This window comes from Oryx dammah, unplaced genomic scaffold, assembly GCF_014754425.2.
Source record: "Oryx dammah isolate SB20612 unplaced genomic scaffold, SCBI_Odam_1.1 HiC_scaffold_1, whole genome shotgun sequence".
Lineage (NCBI taxonomy): Eukaryota > Metazoa > Chordata > Mammalia > Artiodactyla > Bovidae > Oryx > Oryx dammah.
In genome coordinates, this window is record NW_024070185.1 from 22,950,196 (window position 1) to 22,969,593 (window position 19,398).

Consider the following 19,398-nt stretch of genomic DNA (forward strand, 5'->3'; position numbering starts at 1 on the left):
TTACATTGGAAGATATAAAGAGCTATTTATGGTTATTCAAGGATCTGAGGATATAGGAGTGAGGTTAAAAAAGTAATATTTGACTGAGTATAGCACTTAACTGAGTATTAACTCTAACAAATATAATCAGAAACTGAACATAACCCTCAAGTAAGATAAAATACAGGGCTTCCCTGGTGGCTCAGAAGTAAAGAATCTGCCTACAGTGGAGGAGACATGGGCTCGATCTCTGGGTCGGGAAGACCCCCTGGAGAAGGGAATGGCAACTCACTCCAGTATTCTTGTTTGGGAAATCCCATGGACAGAGGAGCCTGGCAGGCTACAGTCCTGGGGGTCACAGAATAGCTGAACAACACTTAGCAACTAAACCACCACAGAATAAAATATAAACATATCAACATTTAAAGAGGTGGAGACTAAATAGTGAAGAGTATATGGCAGTTATTTAATAAAAGCTATTATGCCAGCTGGAATATTTCAGTAATAATAGCTAAAAATAAGGCAATCATTATGCTGTGATCTAAGTTAGAAAATGCTTATTTAAAATAATAATAATAAAAATGTATCTTTCTAGAAACTGTAGCTAACCTATTGGTAAGAGTCTGTAAATCAAATATACATGTGACTTTTTCCTTTGTCTTTCTTTTTTTTAAGAAGCTATGGGTATTGCTGATCACCATAGTGCAATCTGAAATCCCATCTTTTTAAATTTTATGAGTCAAAGAACAAATCTTTTCTTAAGACTTCCTGTTTGTGATAACTGCATGACGAGCTGGCCGATCTGTCTTTGAGTTCTCAACAACACGGGAAATCCTGCCTTCTGATGGATTTGGTTTTACAAGAGCCTATCGTCAGTCCCTTCAATTCAATTCAATAAACAGAAGCTTGCCTGGTTCCTACTGGCATCTAATCATTGAATAAACTCAATCCAGAAGAAAAAACCAACCCATTTTAAAATGCTTGAGGATCCCAAGAAATTCATAACAAAATTTCTTGCCATTTCACCCCTAGAATGGATTTTGGGTCATGTTACACATAACTTCTTCTAACACAATGTCTTCCTAACTCTCTAATGGCATTCAGTAAACATTTGTAGGGACCTCTCTGGTGCTCCAGTGGTTAAGCTTTGCCTTTCAGTGCAGAGGTTAGGGGTTTGGTCCCTGGTTGGGGAGGTCAAATTGCCAACGTCCGCTGGATCATCAAAAAAGCAAGAGAATTCCAGAAAAATATCTATTTCTGCTTTATTGACTATGCCAAAGCCTTTGACTGTGTGGATCACAATAATTGACTGTGGACAATTCTGAAAGACATGGGAATACCAGACCACCTGACCTGCCTCTTGAGAAATCTGTATGCAGGTCAGGAAGCAACAGTTCAAACTGGACATGGAAAAACAGACTGGTTCCAAATAGGAAAAGGAGTATGTCAAGGCTGTATATTGTCACCTTGCTAATTTAACTTATATGCAGAATACATCATGAGAAATGCTGGGCTGGAAGAAGCACAAGCTGGAATCAAGACTGCCGGGAGAAATATCCATAACCTCAGATATGCAGATGATACCACCCTTATGGCAGAAAGTGAAGAACTAAAGAGCTTCTTGATGAAAGTGAAAGAGGAGAGTGAAAAAGCTGGCTTAAATTTGGCTCAACATTCAGAAAACTAAGATCATGGCATCTGGTCCCATCACTTCATGGCAAATAGATGGGGAAACGGTGGAAACAGTAGCTGACTTTATTTTTCTGGGCTCCAAAATCACTGCAGATGGTGACTGCAGCCATGGAATTAAAAGACGCTTACTCCTTGGAAGGAAAGTTATGACCAACCTAGATAGTATATTCAAAAGCAGAGACATTACTTTGCCAACAAAGGTCCATCTAGTCAAGGCTACGGTTTTTCCAGCGGTCATGTATGGATGTGAGAGTTGGACTGTGAAGAAAGCTGAGTGCCGAAGAATTGATGCTTTTGAACTGTGGTGTTAGAGAAGACTCTTGAGAGTCCCTTGGACTGCAAGGAGATCCAACCAGTCCATTCTAAAGGAGATCAGTCCTGGGTGTTCATTGGTAGGACTGATGTTGAAGCTGAAACTCTAATACTTTGGCCACTTGATGTGAAGAGCTGACTTATTTGAAAAGACCCTGATGCTGGGAAAGATTGAGGGCAGGAGGAGAAGGGGACAACAGAGGATAAGATGGTTGGATGACATCATCGACTCAATGGACATAGGTTTGGGAGGACTCCTGGAGTTGGTGATGGACAGGGAGGCCTGGCGTGCTGCAGTCCATGGGGTTGCAAAGAGTCAGACAAGACTGAGCGACTGAACTTAACTGAACTGGGGAGTTAGGACAAAACATAAAACAGAAGAAATATTGTAAAAAATTCAATAAAGACTTTAAAAATGGTCCACATTAAAAAAAAAACTTTAAAAAATAAAATAAACATTTGTATGTTTTTGAATTAGCAGTAACACTAAACGTGAAACCATACACTTTACTCCTTCATATTACCTGAGAATTGAAAGCTGGTTATATTAGGTAGATGTTAGAAAAAGTTGGTTGTTTTTAGTCTAAAAACTGAGATAATGTCATATAATATGTTAACACTTAAAAGAGAGTGATACCTTCTTCACCCAGTTCTCCAGGACTATCATTTCAAAATAAATAAATAGCAGATTGTTTTCACAAGGCATCTCAAGTCTCCATCACAAATAAAGATCTTTGGGTGCCCAGATTATAGAAAACCATACTCTGTGTAGTCTGGGTTTGGGTAAAGTGGTTCCTCGAGTGACACAGATCTGCTCTGGACACAGGAATACAGTCATATAACCGGTCACCTTATGGAGCCTACATTTTGCTCCATACATGTCTTCCATTTGCTTCAAAGAGATTTAAATTCACTATCTGAGAAGTCTAAGACCTCTACAATCTATAACAGAGAAAATAAATAGTGAATATAAATTCTCATCTTTTAAGGACAATATATCTAGAGTTACAGGTAAGAATCTCTTCCATAGAGGGATACAAATAAAGCTATACACTCAGGAGAAAAGAGACAGCAGTGAGAAAGCAGAAAGGCCTACCTCTTCAGGCAGATGAAGAATTGTGTGGTCCCCGGCACCAAAGTGTGACAGAGATTTATAGGCAGCATTTGCGACAACTGGGTCCTAGTAAAATAAACAAAAGAAATGGCATATATTAAATATCAACTCTGGAGGAAGAAAAAAAATTTCCCTCACCAACCTTAATGTTCTATAGTCAGTGCTTTGGAAATGGTATTCACGCCTCACTTAGTATGCCCCAATTAAAAGTAGAGAGTAAACAGCACTGGGCAGACACATAAGAAGCACCAAATATTTATCCTTGTGGGACATTAAACATAAAAATATGATTCTTCTCTGATTCTTCAGCTGCTTCACAGGCAAAGTTGACCTTTTGGAACCTAAGCTTTTTCACTAGTGAGTTGGGTACAATACCACCGACACTTTTTTCTTTATATTTCTTGATTGGAAATGACATTAAAAAATGGAGTGGGCTTTTTATTCATTTGATGTGCTTACTGGTGGGAAGGGGCAAAGCAGGAAAAAGAAAGGACCATGTAAAATGAGAGAGAATGGCAATAGTCCCTCTTCATATCCATCAGCATCACAAAGTAATAAGTGCATTTTATGGTGAAAATATATTAACTGGCATAAATTAAGAATAATTTTTAAAATGTAAACTTGTAGTCATAATTTTTGAATTAAAAATTTTTAAATTTTATCTTATTCTTATATTACCGTTCTTTATAACACAGTTCAATAATTCTTATAATATTCTTGTATTACAATTCCTACCACAGCTTGGTTCTCTTTCTCTGTCACCCTTCTGATAGTACCTTGTTTTGAGTATGGTTCCAGAGGAAGCTGAGGACTTGAACTTTAAAATTCTGAAAAATCAACAAACAACAGAATAAATTCTAAGACAAAGATAAAATTGAGAGTAAACAATCTAAAGTAGCAAATGTCAAAAGTAAATCACTTTCAAAATTATACCACTTGTAACAAACTTGATCTGTACTTACTTATCATTCATAAAATGAAAACACTCAGAAACAGATTCATCATCCAAACATATGGATATGTTAAATAAGGTGAGACTTTTAGATTATTACATTTCACTTCACTTTTCACGTTCACTTTTTCCCCAACCATTTCTTACTGACCTCTCAAATCTCAGTACAAATGTTAGATTACTCTCCTCTTTCAGGCCACTATTCCTAATCTCCTACCCAGACGAGAGTTCTCCCTTCTCCAAGCAGCCATATGGCACCTGGCACACTTTAGCATTTAATGTGATTATCTGGGCATGTGGTTAACTCTCTCCTAGCTTGTATAATCATTAAAGCGCTATCTGTCTTTCTCATTTCAAAGCCTGGTATATAAAGAATATAAAGCCCATTCCTTCAAATGACAAATATTTAATAAATAAGTGAGCATAAAAAGCCATTTATCTTCTAGCACTTAATGTCTCCTTCATTTAGCCACATCTAACTTCTTGCCCTGCTAGATCATATGAGGTTCTTTTATACCTCCTTGACTTTGCATATTCTCCTCAAAACTTCAATGGAAAGCAATCTTTAGTAATTCTTCATGATCTTAGTCCAACAGCACCAACTAAATAAGGTTTCTTTAGTGTCCTCCTAAGAATGTTGGTCACGTCCACCACCATACTCTCCTAACCCTTTGAATGCACTCAACAAATGCTATTGTAATTATTACTGCTTATGTCTATATCCTTTACCAACTTTTGAGCTTTTAAAGGCAGGGATGACAATGTGGTATAATGGAGCTAGAAAGTGCTGGGTTTAGAAAACAGCTTTCATTTAGAAACTGCAGTATTGGCTCAGTTATTTGTCTTGCATGTAGCAGATACTCAGTAAATATTTGTTTAATGAATGAGTCAACCTTTCAAAACCTCAGATTCTCTTGTTATAACATGAAAAATACTTTCTTATCAGATATTAGAAGTAATACTATGAAATAAAGTAACTACTGCTGGGAGTATAACTACTTAAGATAGTATCTATTATTATTTATTAGTATCTCTAAGGCCTAATACAGCTTTAATAAATATATTCTGAGTCAATGAATGAATGTATCCAGCACTTTAAAAAGCAAATCAGAAAACACATTAATTGAAACATGGACTCTATTTTCAACAAGCTTATATTTTAATGGAGATAATATTTGTGCACATGTACCTGAAGTAAATATAAAATAGAAATAAAAGTTCTTAAGACAGTATAGATAAGGAACTTTAGGAATAACAGACTCCTGCTTGAAGAAAAATTCTCAACAGATGGGATAACTTAAACTGATTCTTTATTTCCTAAAATAGACTTTAAAATTAGAGATGAAAAAGAAAGTAATTCAAGACAGAAAGAACAACATGAACAAAGGATAATAAATAGAAAAATTTGGAAACAGAGAAGGAAACTATAAGTGGTTTGGTTTCCCTGGGGTGCGGGAGGCAGAAAAGAAGAGTGAGGCCCGATTCTAAAAGACCTTATTGGCTCCGTATAAAGCAACTGACTTCATTTTAGGTAAACAAAAGGCATTTGAAGCGAGGTGACACGGGATAGCAATGACCTAAGAAACGCTTTGGGAAAATTACATTTAACTCAGGCTTACATGCCAACAAACTCTAAGCAATTAGCAGGGGAAAAGAAAGTACTTAAACACACACAGGAAGAGAGAGGGGGAAGGAGAAAGAGAAGGAAAGAGAAAGTGGGGAAGGTGGGAAGAAAGGAAGGGACAGAGTGAGTCAGAATGACAGATGGAGAGGGGCTTTCTCTACATTTCTCCCCTTCTGCTCCGGGTGGGCTCCAGTCACTGAAGGAATCTCCCTTACTAGGAGAAAACTGATGGATAGAACATCCCAAAGCTGCTACCTGAACAACAGGGGAACCCTAATATGATTATAAGCATGAAAATAAACCAAAATAAAATGTCAGCAGAAAAGAATGAAAATTTGAAGGGAAAAAACACAGTCCAAAAGACAACTTATACCAATGTAAGCAAACATAAAAACCCAACACACAAACCACTTCACACATTAACCTGTAATAAAATCTGAATAACTCAAAGTACAGGCAGCACAAAGGTACATGAGTTCAGCTGTTGAAGACAGAAAATAAATATACACAACACGACATACAAAGTCCTTATTTTGGTTTTTAGTCTGAGCTCCTTATCAGTAGCCTGGCAGACTTTCTGACATCATAAAGGTATGTACCCGTGAATGGCAGTCATAAAAAAAGACTGTTGGTGAATTATATAATCTAGGAGTCTTGAATTGATTCTGTTTTTAATACCCCCAAACAAAAGCCAGAATGTGAGAATAAACTCACAATATCCTGTACTGCTTCATTCACTCATTCAATAACTACTTTCTGAATACATATTATGTGACATGCTAGATATTGTGTCCTTGGTGAGGACAAATTTGATTTTACTCATTGTGTAGCATTTAGAATGATTAGAACAAGTATTATCTTACACTCCTGTCTTATCATGTGATCTAAAACAAGTAAGGGGCTATTCCTGGAATCTTATGGAGGGCTAGTTTATCAAACTCTGTGAAGCACTACATCAAAGTAAAAGTTTACCAAGATTTCAAGTGAAAATTCATTGAAGCTCTTTGAAAGAAAAGTAAAAAACATGAGCTTAAACGAGGTTATAGCTACAAAAGTGGAGATATAAATGAATCTGCCACCCTCTCATTTCATTCAAAGAAGAGAAAATAAAGAAAATGTTAAACAGAAGCACATGAATCTTTTAGCAAAATGTCTTCCACCAAGTGGTTCATCACAATGCCAAATACTGACTAGTTGATAAAATTATTTTCCTCTCCTAGGACAGTTTGATTTTATAATCTTCTTCATGTAAGAATATACATGAAGAGCAAAGCTGTATATTGAAAATGTAAACTATTAATAACACACAAAAAATAAAATCTCTATCCCAAGCTAGAAGCAAAGCACAAATGACACTATGTCTACACCACTGGGAAAGTCTGCCCTGCCTTACTAAACCCTTTATAATGCTTTGTAGAATTTTAAACACCAACAAAACACATTTAAACTGTTGGTCTCACGAATTTTATTATTTTAGAAACATACTGGGTTTTAATAATCTTGACTATACTTTCATAATAAAACTTGGCATCCTTCATGTAAGTAAGTCTTAAAGACAGAGGACTGATAAGGGTGGATCTCCATCTACTCCTAGGAGTCCATAAAGACATCAACATGTTGGCAGAACTAAAAGCACTACAGGATTTTTGGCAAACACAAAATTACAAATAATTTTTTCCCAAAAGTAATGGTAAAGCACACATTTTCCCAATGTAGAAACAGACAATTTGTTGAGATCCAAACACATACATCCAACCAGTCCATTCTGAAGGAGATCAGCCCTAGGATTTCTTTGGAAGGACTGATGCTAAAGCTGAAGCTCCAGTGCTTTGGCCACGCATGTGAAGAGCTGACTCATTGGAAAAGACTCTGATGATGGGAGGGATTGGGGGCAGGAGGAGAAGGGGATGACCGAGGATGAGATGGCTGGATGGCATCACTGACTCGATGGACGTGAGTGAGTGAACTGCGGGAGATGGTGATGGACAGGGAGGCCTGGCGTGCTGCGATTCATGGGGTCGCAAAGAGTCGGACACGACTGAGTGACTGAACTGAAACACATACCTCATACTCAGCTGTATTGACTGTTAGGGAAGGAACCAGAGAAAACAGCTCACTGAGGGTCTTCAGAATGAGAGGCCTTGTGTCACAGCTCAGCTTTGGGGAGAGAGCATTCCAAGTGGAGCGAATACAAACCACCTGTGAAGCAAACACAAAAGTCAGTACCTAACAAAATCCCAGCTCATCTGAAGCCATTAGTAAAGGAGACTGTCTTTTATTATGAGGAAACTTGAGAATAAGAACTCTTAGAAGATAGGATTTGATAAGTTGTCACCTCTTAGAAGAAATTATATAAACTAACATAAACTGTTGTTGAAGAAGATCCAGCCTGCCTCCCAAAACTGCTTTTTTATGGCTTTATTTTGGTTAACCAAAGAAATAAAACTCTCTCTCATGAATGAATATACAGATTAGCTACACAGATTAACTCCAGATTAGCTACAAACATTGCTGAATAGCCATTCTCTCAAAACAAAGACAGGTAAGATAATGCTAGTACATTTCTAAATCCAAGTATTCACAATATTTTATAGTTTTCCATCTTCCTGAAACTATATCACCAATCAGAAAATTGAGATGTTAGTAAATACAAATAAAACACTCTCAAATCATCTTACAACTTTCTAAATGAGGTAGGTGAATTATTTTATTATTTAAAATAGTAACTTAAAACTTTGTTTTAAAAGTCATTTCAGATTTTAAGAGGCTGTTAAATGATAAAAATTAAACTAATAAATGTCACTTCTAGCTTGATCCAATTTCCTTAAACCAAGTATTATTAGGCCATTTCAAGATCTGGTTTATGGTTGTTCAAATATCTTCTTAAGTTCAATTCCAACTACAGCAGACGAATTCTTCACTTATAGATATTTTACTAAAACTTTAGAACTCAGGCAGAAAGAGTGACAACACCCATCAATTAGAGCTGGACAAGGATTAATCTTTCTAAAACACTACAGTCTTTTATCTTAAGCTTCAATTAATACACACAATTTATTTTCATCTACTAACATAAACCGGGTTTCCCAGGTAGCTCAGTGGTAAAGAATCTGCCTGCCAATCAGTGCAGGAGACGCAGGTTGGATCCCTGGGTGAGGAATATCCTCTGGAGTAGGAAATGGCAATGTACTCCAGTGTTCTTACCTGGGTAAATCCCATGAACAGAGGAGCCTGGCAGCCTACAGTGCATGGGATCGCAAGGAGTTGGACATGACTGAGTGACTGAGCACACACACTAACTCAAATTATTTAGGAAACACTACATAAGGTAAATGAATAATATATACTTAAGGACCCAGATTAAGGAAAGACTCAAATATAGCAGAAAGTATCTCAGAAAACCTGGATTCAGTGCTTTTGCTCTTATTTTCCACTTTCCATGAAAGAGCAGAAAAATGCTATTTGACTTAGGATCCACTACAAATTTGGATTCCACCATCACTAAGGGTTGTGCTATCTGTCAGGCATGACATTAGGCACATTTATACAAAGTAGTTCTAATATTACAAAACAGCAATATTTGAAATTAAAAAGAAAAAAACAGTCCTTTAAAAGCTACCAACTCAACATAGAGTATATACCCAGAGTAGTATACAGCACTGAGAGGAATAATAAAATATAAAATATAATCTAACCTTCAAACAATTTACCACCTTATCAAAAAGAAAGAGAAATGTACGTAACTCTAAATTATTGGAAAACAAAAGGTACATGATTAGATTTTGAAATATTTCCAACAGAAAATAGGCTTAGGAGGAATCCAGGTAGGAAAGCTATGTCATTGAGTGGGAGTCATTAGAGCTTCAAGAGGCAGAAAGTCTAGAGATAGGACTTGAAGAAGGAATGGAAAGAAATCAGGCAAACCTTTCACAAGGAAGTGGAAAGCATAAGCCAAAACACAAATAAAGCAAGTTGTAGGCATGCATGAGTCCTGGTGAAGAAAGGCTGGTGTAGATCAAAGAGCACCTAGAATAGCAAAGCAGTTTGGATCAGAATCAAAAGGAAAAGGAAGCCTCCAGAGATTTCTGAGTTGGGCAATAAACTAAATTCAAATGTTATTTTTGAAAGATTCTTCTGGTAGTCATAGTCAAACTCAAAGCTGTCATGAACTTCTCTAATTCTTATTTCTCCCTAGTCCTTCACATAAAGAGACTCAAAAGTTTTCCAAAAATCATACTCTCAATATAATCACTGATTATCCATGCCTTCTCCTTATTTCAAATGCCTATTTAATTCCAACCTTCTTTGTTTCAAGGCTAAGTTCAAATCTCAATTCTACAATTAACTTTCTCTTACAATTCAGGCCTTCATTTTATCCCTTTCTTTCCTCTAACTTCCAGCATTTAAAACTCTATACTTTCCAACTTAGCATTTAATTATATACTACCTAGTATTGTTCACTATTTTCGTGAATATAAATTGTCTTCTCAACTAGATATTGAGCTCCATGAAGACAATGACCACATCTTCTAGTTCTCACTCCCTGCTCATCTAGCACACTAATAATTATATCAGATCATCAGTAGTGATGATAATGGAACCTGAGAAATAGTAAATCTGAGATAGAAAAGGAAAGAATTAAAAGATCTGGGACAATGAATTGGAAAGTAAGATGATTTGGGCCTAGAGACCTGGGTGAATAAAAAGCAACATAATAAAATGGAGGGGAAGCTGGAAGGAGCATCTTTGCAGGAAATGGGGGGATGGATATGTTTAACTGGAGTTCACAGAAAGACATCCAGAAAGAAATATTCTGCAGACATTAGGGAAAAACTCAGATGTAAGGCTGGCTAATGACAGTTTTGTCATTTAAACATTTGTATAAATCAAAAGCCAGGAAGAAGTATAGTCTCATACATGTTCTGATGTACTTTGCAGATCAACAAAAAAGATGCCTGGCCACCAATTATGGAAGTACAAAAGGGGGCCTTGTCTTTCCCATAGTGGTGAATGGGGAGTGAGGCTACATCCTCCAAGTATTTTCAAAGGTTTACACATTTTAAAAGTCTTTTTCCTAAAAAGTTTGGAAATGAATGCCTGAAATGGTACTCTATACACAGACTATGAGAAGACATTCTAGCATCTCAACAGTGAATTGTGCCTTAATTGTAAGCAAAGTATACCTGCCAGGAATTATCAGTAAATCTAGGCTTGCCCATACACAATCAGAAGCAGGGAAGTCTTTAATAAAGAATGTTGCTTTCCCTGACCTTCCCAACACTGGGCCTTTCTTGACTAGATCTTAAAGATCATCTAACTCTGAGGGCTCCTTGGATTCAACCTATTACCACCTTGCTATGTCCATCTCCTACAACCTTATGGATTTCATCTACTAGCCTTATGATCTGTCATATTATATCAGATGAGCCAAGTTCATGGTCCTGGTCCCAACAGGCTTGTTTTACCTTAACAATTCATTACCCAATGACTTGTCTATTTTCAAAATACAGATTGACTTCAGGCTCCAACACATAATGGGCGACACTTGAAATGACTGATAAAGAACATTTTTTATATACTCTTGAGCTGAAATGGAAAAATTGAGAGTGGGGGTAATTAGCCAGGGCCAGAAATAAAGAGGAAAATACCTGCACTATGGTACTAAAAGGAGGTTGTCAGTTTCTTTAACCTAATAGCTTGAGTTTAAATGCACACATGGAAAGAGGAGCTACTGTCTTTAGCCTATAGCAGGCAGGGAGTTGGAACGGAGACCTCCACATAAAGCCAGCAGGAAGGGCTGTACCCTTAGTGTAATGGTTAGACTAGAAACCACTGAGCTGAGAAATTAACATAAAAAATGGCAGTGAGCTGGGGGCTCCTGGATCACTCTTGGAAAGCACTCCCATAATATATAATCCAAATGATTTGCACATAAAAATAAAATAAGCCCCTCTAAAAATAAGTTTATAGCTTTATTCATTATAATATGATTATTTAACACCGAAGGCAAACAATTGTCAGAGCTAAATGGTAGAAAACACACGCTATCTACAAAGGAGTAAATTAGAATAACAACAAACTTTTCAAAATTAACAAGACCAAATGATCATGAAATAAGATCTTAAAAGTGCTAAGGAAACTATCAGCCTACAATACTAAATCCACAATTCAACAGTAATGTTAAAACAAGCAAAAACAGAATAGAAGGAGCAATACCTAGGTATTATATTATGCAGATATGGCATATGAATATTTACAAACAAACAACTCAGAATATCTTGCTTAGTTTGTCTATGAGATTTTGGAGAATTCATTCCGAGTGCTAATATTATGCACATTTTGTTGCCATTTCTGTTTCTTGGGGAGAATGACACTTTTCCACGTTATTCTTCCATAAGAACCTTGGCAACACTACACAGCACAGGTTAAGGAGACCCAGTGCAGCATGATATACTGGAAAGAGCTCCTATTCTCCTATTTGGTAGTTTTGGGACGATGGCAAAGTCATTAATCTCCTTCAATCTGTTTCCGCAGCTGCAAAACAGAAATAATACTAACATCTGCTCCATGTATAGCACAAGGTTAATAGTAAAGGCAATATTGAGGCAACTGTATGCAAACATGCTTTATACACTGTAAAAGAAAGTTATTGATAGAAAAATAACGAATCATGAAAGAATCAGGGTCTTTGCTTCAATTCTTGTGCCGTAACAATGCATTTGTTCCTTTGCAGAGGCAATAGATGCCTATTACTCTAATTTTACCTCCAAAAGCTATTTCTAGCAATTCCAAAGAACAGCCTACTCCTTTTGTCCTGATGTTTTACTCCAGCAGAGGGAAAGCTTTATAAAAACCTTTAGGCTATGAAAACCGCCTTATTTGCCCTTTTCATAATGAAGGTAAAAGAAACTGCCTTCACAATTAAGAGGACTTGAGTCATCATCATGCAGTGAAACCCTCTTAAGCTAATTCAGCCCACACAATTCATAAAACAGGACACTTCTGTAACCAAAATACAATAACAGGGGCTAAGAGAGAGTTTAAGGAGCCACAATCAATGGAGCAGAAACAATGGGGAAAATAACATTCTTTCCAATCCTAATAACATGGGGTTAAAGGTTATAAGTATTAAAAAATGACTAGCACAGGTTTATTTAAGCAACTTCACAGTCTTTTAACGTCTGAGTCCAGGGTATTATCAAAGCAGTGTTGTAGAAAACAATAGGAATAAATATTGAGTTGCCTTTTTAAGAGTCCCTTATAATGTAAAGGGACAGTATTTCTGATGATTAGAGTTGCTCAACTTCTATCCTGTTGATGGCAAGTAATGGAAAGACATATATCTAAATCCCAAGTTGTGGCACAGTGAATAAAAAATAAGTGTGCTTGATGGGATAAAACGACTGTCATACAAACAATCCCTAACATCATTATACCATTTCCAAAGAAGGCAAGAGAGAGGTCTTCAGATTGTTCCATATTTCTGAAAAACTGGCAGTTTGCAGTACAGACTTATAATTCTTATATCTGCATAGATAGAAGAGGCTGGATCTGTAGAAGTGATTCAAGTAGAAACAAGTATTTATTAATACTAAACAGACTGATCTAGATATCAAGTCACCCAAAAGATTCACTATGCAGTGGCCCAGGATTTTAGGGTTCTCCTTTATTCCCCCTCATGAGCAGCTGCAGCATCCCTGAGACACCTCCCTATAGGGAATAGTATCTTCCAGTGCAAACTCCATTGATTTTTCTGCAGGAACAGAAAGAAATGACACAAAGGGCTCCCTGCAGGGACGTTCACTTTTCAGTTTTGCTAGATTCTGTCTGGATTAATTATCTATTTCATGTCGGACATTCTTCTGGCATGAACTACCAAATTCACAGTAAGATTGTGTCAGAAATGTTCTCTGACAAGAAAATGATTAGTGCTTTATTCCTCACAAATAACCAGAGGGAATTTTCCAAAAAGGCCAGTTCCTTCCCCTGTTCAGATAAATGGAATTTAGACTTCAAGGTAAAAAAGAAAAATAATAGAAATTCAATCAAAATAGCTTAAAAAAAAAAAAAAAACACCCAACTGCTTAGAAGTTGTTTAGCAGATAAAAATATATGGCTATATAATAACTACATAATCAATAAATATACCCCAAGAAGACAATACTGCACAAAGCTGAAAAAGTTCTGATGTAACTAAATTTAGGTGTAACCAAAGAGCTTCCTGTAGGGTCTCAAAGAAAATACTAGCCAATGATATCATAAGAGTTTAGATTGAACAAGCTACAACATGGATGAAGCTTAAAAATGCCAGGCTAACTATGGAGAACAGTGGAGATCCCCTAAAAATTAAGAATAAAACTACCATATGACCCAGCAACCCCACGACTGGGGAAAATCACAGTTCAAAAAGATATAAGTATGCCAAAGTTCATGGCAGCACTATTTACAATAGCCTGGATGTGAGGCACCCCAGAGGCCCATCAACAGCTGAATGGATAAAGATGTAGAGGATATATGCATATATCTATGTATATGGAGGATAACTGCTTTAGAATGTTGTGTTGGTTTCTGCCACACCACAGTGCGAGTCAGTCCTAATTGTGCGTGTGTGTATTCTCTCCCTCCTGAGCTTCCCTCTCCCCTCCTATTCCACTCCAAGTTGTCACGGAACCAGGCCAGGCTCCCTGTGTTATATAGCAGATATATACATATATACAGATATATATGTATTATGAAATATTATTCAGCCATAAAAAGGAATGAATCTGAGTCAGTTCTAGTGAGGCAGATGAACCTAGAGCCTGTTATACAGAGTGAAGTCAGTCAGAAAGAGAACAATATCGCATATAATGCATATATATGAAATCTAGAAAAATAGTACTAATGAAACTATTTGCAGGGAAGGAATGGAGATGCAGATGTAGAGAAGAGACTGTGAACACAGTAGGGGAAGAAAAGGGTGGGACGAATTGAGAAATTAGCACTGACATGTACACTATCATGGGTAAAATAGACAGCTAGTGGGCAGCTGCTATATAACACAGGGAGCCCGGCCTGGCTCTGTGACAACTTAGAGTGCGATGGGACGGGAGAGGGAGGCTCAAGAGGGAGAGAATACACACACACACACACACACACACACACACACACACACACACAATTAGGACTGATTCGCACTGTGCTATGGCAGAAACCAACACAATATTGTAAAGCAATTATCCTCCAATTAAACACACACACACACACATCAGGTTGTGTGAAAGAAGCCAGTCACAAAATACAACATATTATATGACTCCATTTATACAAAATGGAAAACAGGGAAATTTAGAGAGACCAAAAGTAAATCATTGATTGTATAGGGTTGGGGGCAGGGGAGGGATGGAGGCACTGTGTGATGATAGTTAGGGGGTACAGAGCTTCTTTTGGGAGTGATGAAAATGTTCTAAACTTGAAAGTCATGATGGTTGCAAAACTCTGTCAATATATTAAAAATCATCAAAGTGTAAACTGTAAATGAGTGAACTGTTCTATTTGTGAATTTTATCTCACTAAATCCTTTTATCAAAAAAAAAATAAAGTTCAGATTTAGTGTGGACCTCTTTGACACTAGGGAAACAGATATTTTGGTATCAGAGAAGTTTAAGCTGGAACCTTACCTGTGCCACTAATTAGCTAAATGACCTTTGGTTTTCCTTCTCTGCAAAATGAAGGGTTGTGCTTGTATTAGGACTCTCTGGAGAAATAGAACCAACAAAAAAGAAAAGAAAGAAGGAGGGAAGGAAGAAAGATAAATAAAGATAGGGAGATGGATAGAGAAAAATATTTATTAGAGGAAGTGTCTCAAGCAGTTGTGGAGGTCAAGAAGTCCCACAGTCTGCAAGTTGGAGAACCAGGAAAGCAAGCGATGCAGATCAGATCAAGTTCAAAGACGTGAGAACCAGGTGGCTGCAGTGTAAGTCACAGTGTCTGCAGGAGAAAGAAGCAGGAGCTCCAAAGTCCAGGGGCAAGAGAAGAAGGATGCCCCATATCAAGAGAATTTACCCTTCCTTCGCTTTTTTGTTCCATTCCAGCCATCATTGGATTAGCTGATGTTGCCACACTGTTAAGGGCAGATCTTGTTTCTAAGCCTAGGATTCAAATGCTAATCCCTGTCAGAAATACCCTCACAGACACACCCAGAAATTACGTTTTGCCAACTATCTGGGCATTTTGTAGGCCTGTCAAGTTGGCATAGCAAATGTACTATCATAGTATAAAAAAATTGAAAACAAAATACTCATCAATAAAAGATTGGGTAACATATGAAAATGCAATATACAATGAAATACTATGTAAGTGTAAAAAAAAAAGTATATATATATTGCCAGGGAAAAAAGTACACACTACATTAAGATGATAAAACCAGCTTATAATACATAGTATGCTCAATAAAACGTGTTCCCTAGTGGCTCAGACAGTAAAGAATCTGCCTGCAATGTGGGAGACCCAGGTTCAATCCCTGGGTCAGGAAGATCCCCTGGAGAAGGGAATGGCAACCCACTCCAGTATTCTTGCCTGGAAAATCCCAGGGACAGAGGAGCCCGGTGGGCTGCCGTCTATGGGACTGCACAGAGTTGTACATGACTGAGCGACTTTGCAGCAGCAGCTAGTGTCTGGCAGCTGCCAGTATTCCGTGGGTCATGATTCCTTCCTCACACCATCACACCGCCTTTTCTTCTCTTTCAGTTGTCACGCCACATTCTCTCTTTACAGTAGTTAAATCTGTCTCCTTCTTAAAGGCACACTTGTGATTACAGTTAGGGTACCACACAGATATGGTATGGACCTAACAGAAGCAGAAGATATTAAGAAGAAGTGGCAAGAATACACAGGAGAACTGTACAAAAAAAGATCTTCACAACCCAGATAACCACGATGGTGTGACCACTCACCTAGAGCCAGACATCTTGGAATGTGACATCAAGTGGGCCTTAGGAAGCATCACTATGAACAAAGCTAGTGGAGGTGATGGAATTCCTGTTGACCTATTTCAAATCCTAAAAGATGATGCTGTGAAAGTGCTGCACTCAATATGCCAGCAAATTTGGAAAACTCACCAGTGGCCACAGGACTGGAAAAGGTCAGTTTTCATTCCAATCCCTAAGAAAGGCAATGCCAAAGAATGCTCAAACTACCACACAATTGCACTCATCTCACATGCTAGTAATGCTCAAAATTCTCCAAGCCAGGCTTCAGCAATATGTGAACCGTGAAATTCCAGATGTTCAAGCTGGTTTTAGAAAAGGCAGAGGAACCAGAGATCAAATTGCCAACATCCTCTGGATCATGGAATAAGCAAGAGAGTTCCAGAAAAACATCTATTTCTGCTTTATTGACTATGCCAAAGCCTTTGACTGTGTGGACCACAATAAACTGTGGAAAATTCTTCAAGAGATGGGAATACCAGACCACCTGACCTGCCTCTTAAGAAATCCATATGCAGGTCAGGAAGCAATAGTTAGAACTGGACACGGAACAACAGACTGGTTCCACATAGGAAAAAGAGTATGTCAAGGCTATATATTGTCACCCTGCTTATTTAACTTATATGCAGAGTACATCATGAGAAATGCTGGGCTGGATAAAGCAAAAGCTGGAATCAAGATTGCTGAAAGAAATATCAATAACCTCAGATATGCAGATGACACCACCCTTATGGCAGAAAGTGAAGAAGAACTAAAGAGCCTCTTGATGAAAGTGAAAGAGGAGAGTGAAAAAGTTGGCTTAAAGCTCAACATTCAGAAAACTAAGATATTGGCATATGGTCCCATCACTTCATGGCAAATAGATGGGGTAACAGTGGCAGACTTTGTTTTGGGGGGCTCCAAAATCACTGCAGATGGTGACTGCAGCCATGGAATTAAAAGACGCTTACTCCTTGGAAGGAAAGTTATGACCAACCTAGACAGCATATTAAAAAGCAGAGACATTACCTTGCCAACAAAGATCCGTCTAGTCAAGGCTATGGTTTTTATAGTAGTCAGGTATGGATGTGAGAGTTGGACCATAAAGAAAGCTGAGTGCTGAAGAATTGATGCTTTTGAACTATGGTGTTGGAGAAGACTCTTGAGAGTCCCTTGTACTGCAAGGAGATCCAACCAGTCCATCGTATAGGAAATCAGTCCTGATTGTTCACTGGAAGGACTGATGTTGAAGCTGAAACTCCAATGCTTGGCCTCCTCATGCGAAGAGCTGACTCATTTTAAGGGACCCTGATGCTGGGTAAGATTGAGGGCAGGCAGAGAAGGGGACAGAGGATAAGATGGTTGGATGGCATCACTGGCTCAATGGACATGAGTTTGAGTAAACTCTAGGAGTTGGTGATAGATAGGGAGGTCTAGCGTGCTGCAGTCCATGGGGTCACAAAGAGTCAGACATGACTGAGAGACTGAACGGAACTGAACAGAAGTCCAGGATAGTCCAGGATAATCTACACATCTCAAGATCTTTAATGTCATCATATATACAAAATCCCCTTTATTATATAGGGTAACATTCATAGGTTCCAGAGATTAGGACCTGGATATCTTTGAGGGTCATTATTCAGCCTACAGGAATGATTTAAAAATGCTTTCATAGTGGTAGCTGATGTACAGCTTTATGAATCTACCAAAAAATCACCAAACTGTGCACTTTAAAAGAGTGAACTTTATGATATGTGAATTATATCTCAGTAAAACTGGAACTTTCTTAAAAAGACACAGTTGTCAGAAAAAATATAGCTATTACACAGCTCAAAAAATAAAAGGCAAACAATTTGTGTGTAGTTGTGCTCAGGCATACCATAAAGGAATGAAGAAAATTCCATAAAGTCAAGGTTAATAGTGGTTCCGATAAATCTTTCAACAACTCATATGTGGAATCAGCATGTATAGTAACATGACATAACCATATATATATACATGCATATAATTATACACATGTAAATATATATTAAATGACACAACTACATTTTATATGTGTGTATGTATGTATACATTTTATAAATTTATTTAATACATATGCATAAACTGCAATGGATTGTTATATTTTAACACAGGAAAGATGATGGTACAACCAGTCTTCACTGTGGAACTCCCATTTTTCCTTTAGGATACCTGGCTACTCTGGGTGACACGTGACCATCTGATGGAAATTCAAGTAAAGAAACCATCCATCCCTATATTAAATATTACAAGAGCTTAATTTTACTCTTGTTTGAGATAAAAGATAAATAAGAAATATTCTAATATCTTCTTCCCATACCTCATGCCTGGACTTATACACAAAACATTTTAGAGACTGCTGCTCTTGACTATGCTCCCAAACATCTCTGAATACCAGAGTCACTGAGGAACTCATTAAAAAATAGAGAGATTGGGCTTCATCTCTAAAGGATTCTGATTTTGTAGCTCAAGTTATCCACAGAATTTTGAAGACCACACTAGACATCACTGCCATTCATTTTTCAATGAAGTCCATAATTTGGACAGAGTAGTTGAGCCAAACAAGTGAAAGTGAAGGAAATTCACTTTCACTGAAGCTATAAGTGTAACATGATGAAACAAAGTCAGCGATACTCTTTTGTTTGACCTGTTTTCAACAATTTCAGATCAAAGTCATATGACCCTGTGAATCACTGAAGCAAGTTAATTGTTCAAACAACCACTGACGTAAGTAGAGGCAGTGTGCCATGGCCCTGAA

General features: G+C 37.5%; 1 protein-coding gene across 1 annotated transcript in view; it reads right to left on the reverse strand.

Annotated features, from left to right (window-relative positions):
• The window catches only part of FOCAD (focadhesin), a 294,818-nt gene that overhangs the window by 113,212 nt on the left and 162,208 nt on the right, over positions 1-19,398 (reverse strand). Inside the window, exons 16-18 of the mRNA XM_040238382.1 lie at positions 7,738-7,872; positions 3,874-3,924; positions 3,080-3,163 (exon numbers count right to left, since the gene is read on the reverse strand). Of these exons, the coding sequence (XP_040094316.1) occupies positions 3,080-3,163; positions 3,874-3,924; positions 7,738-7,872 (270 nt within the window). The remainder of the gene's footprint in view (positions 1-3,079; positions 3,164-3,873; positions 3,925-7,737; positions 7,873-19,398) is intronic.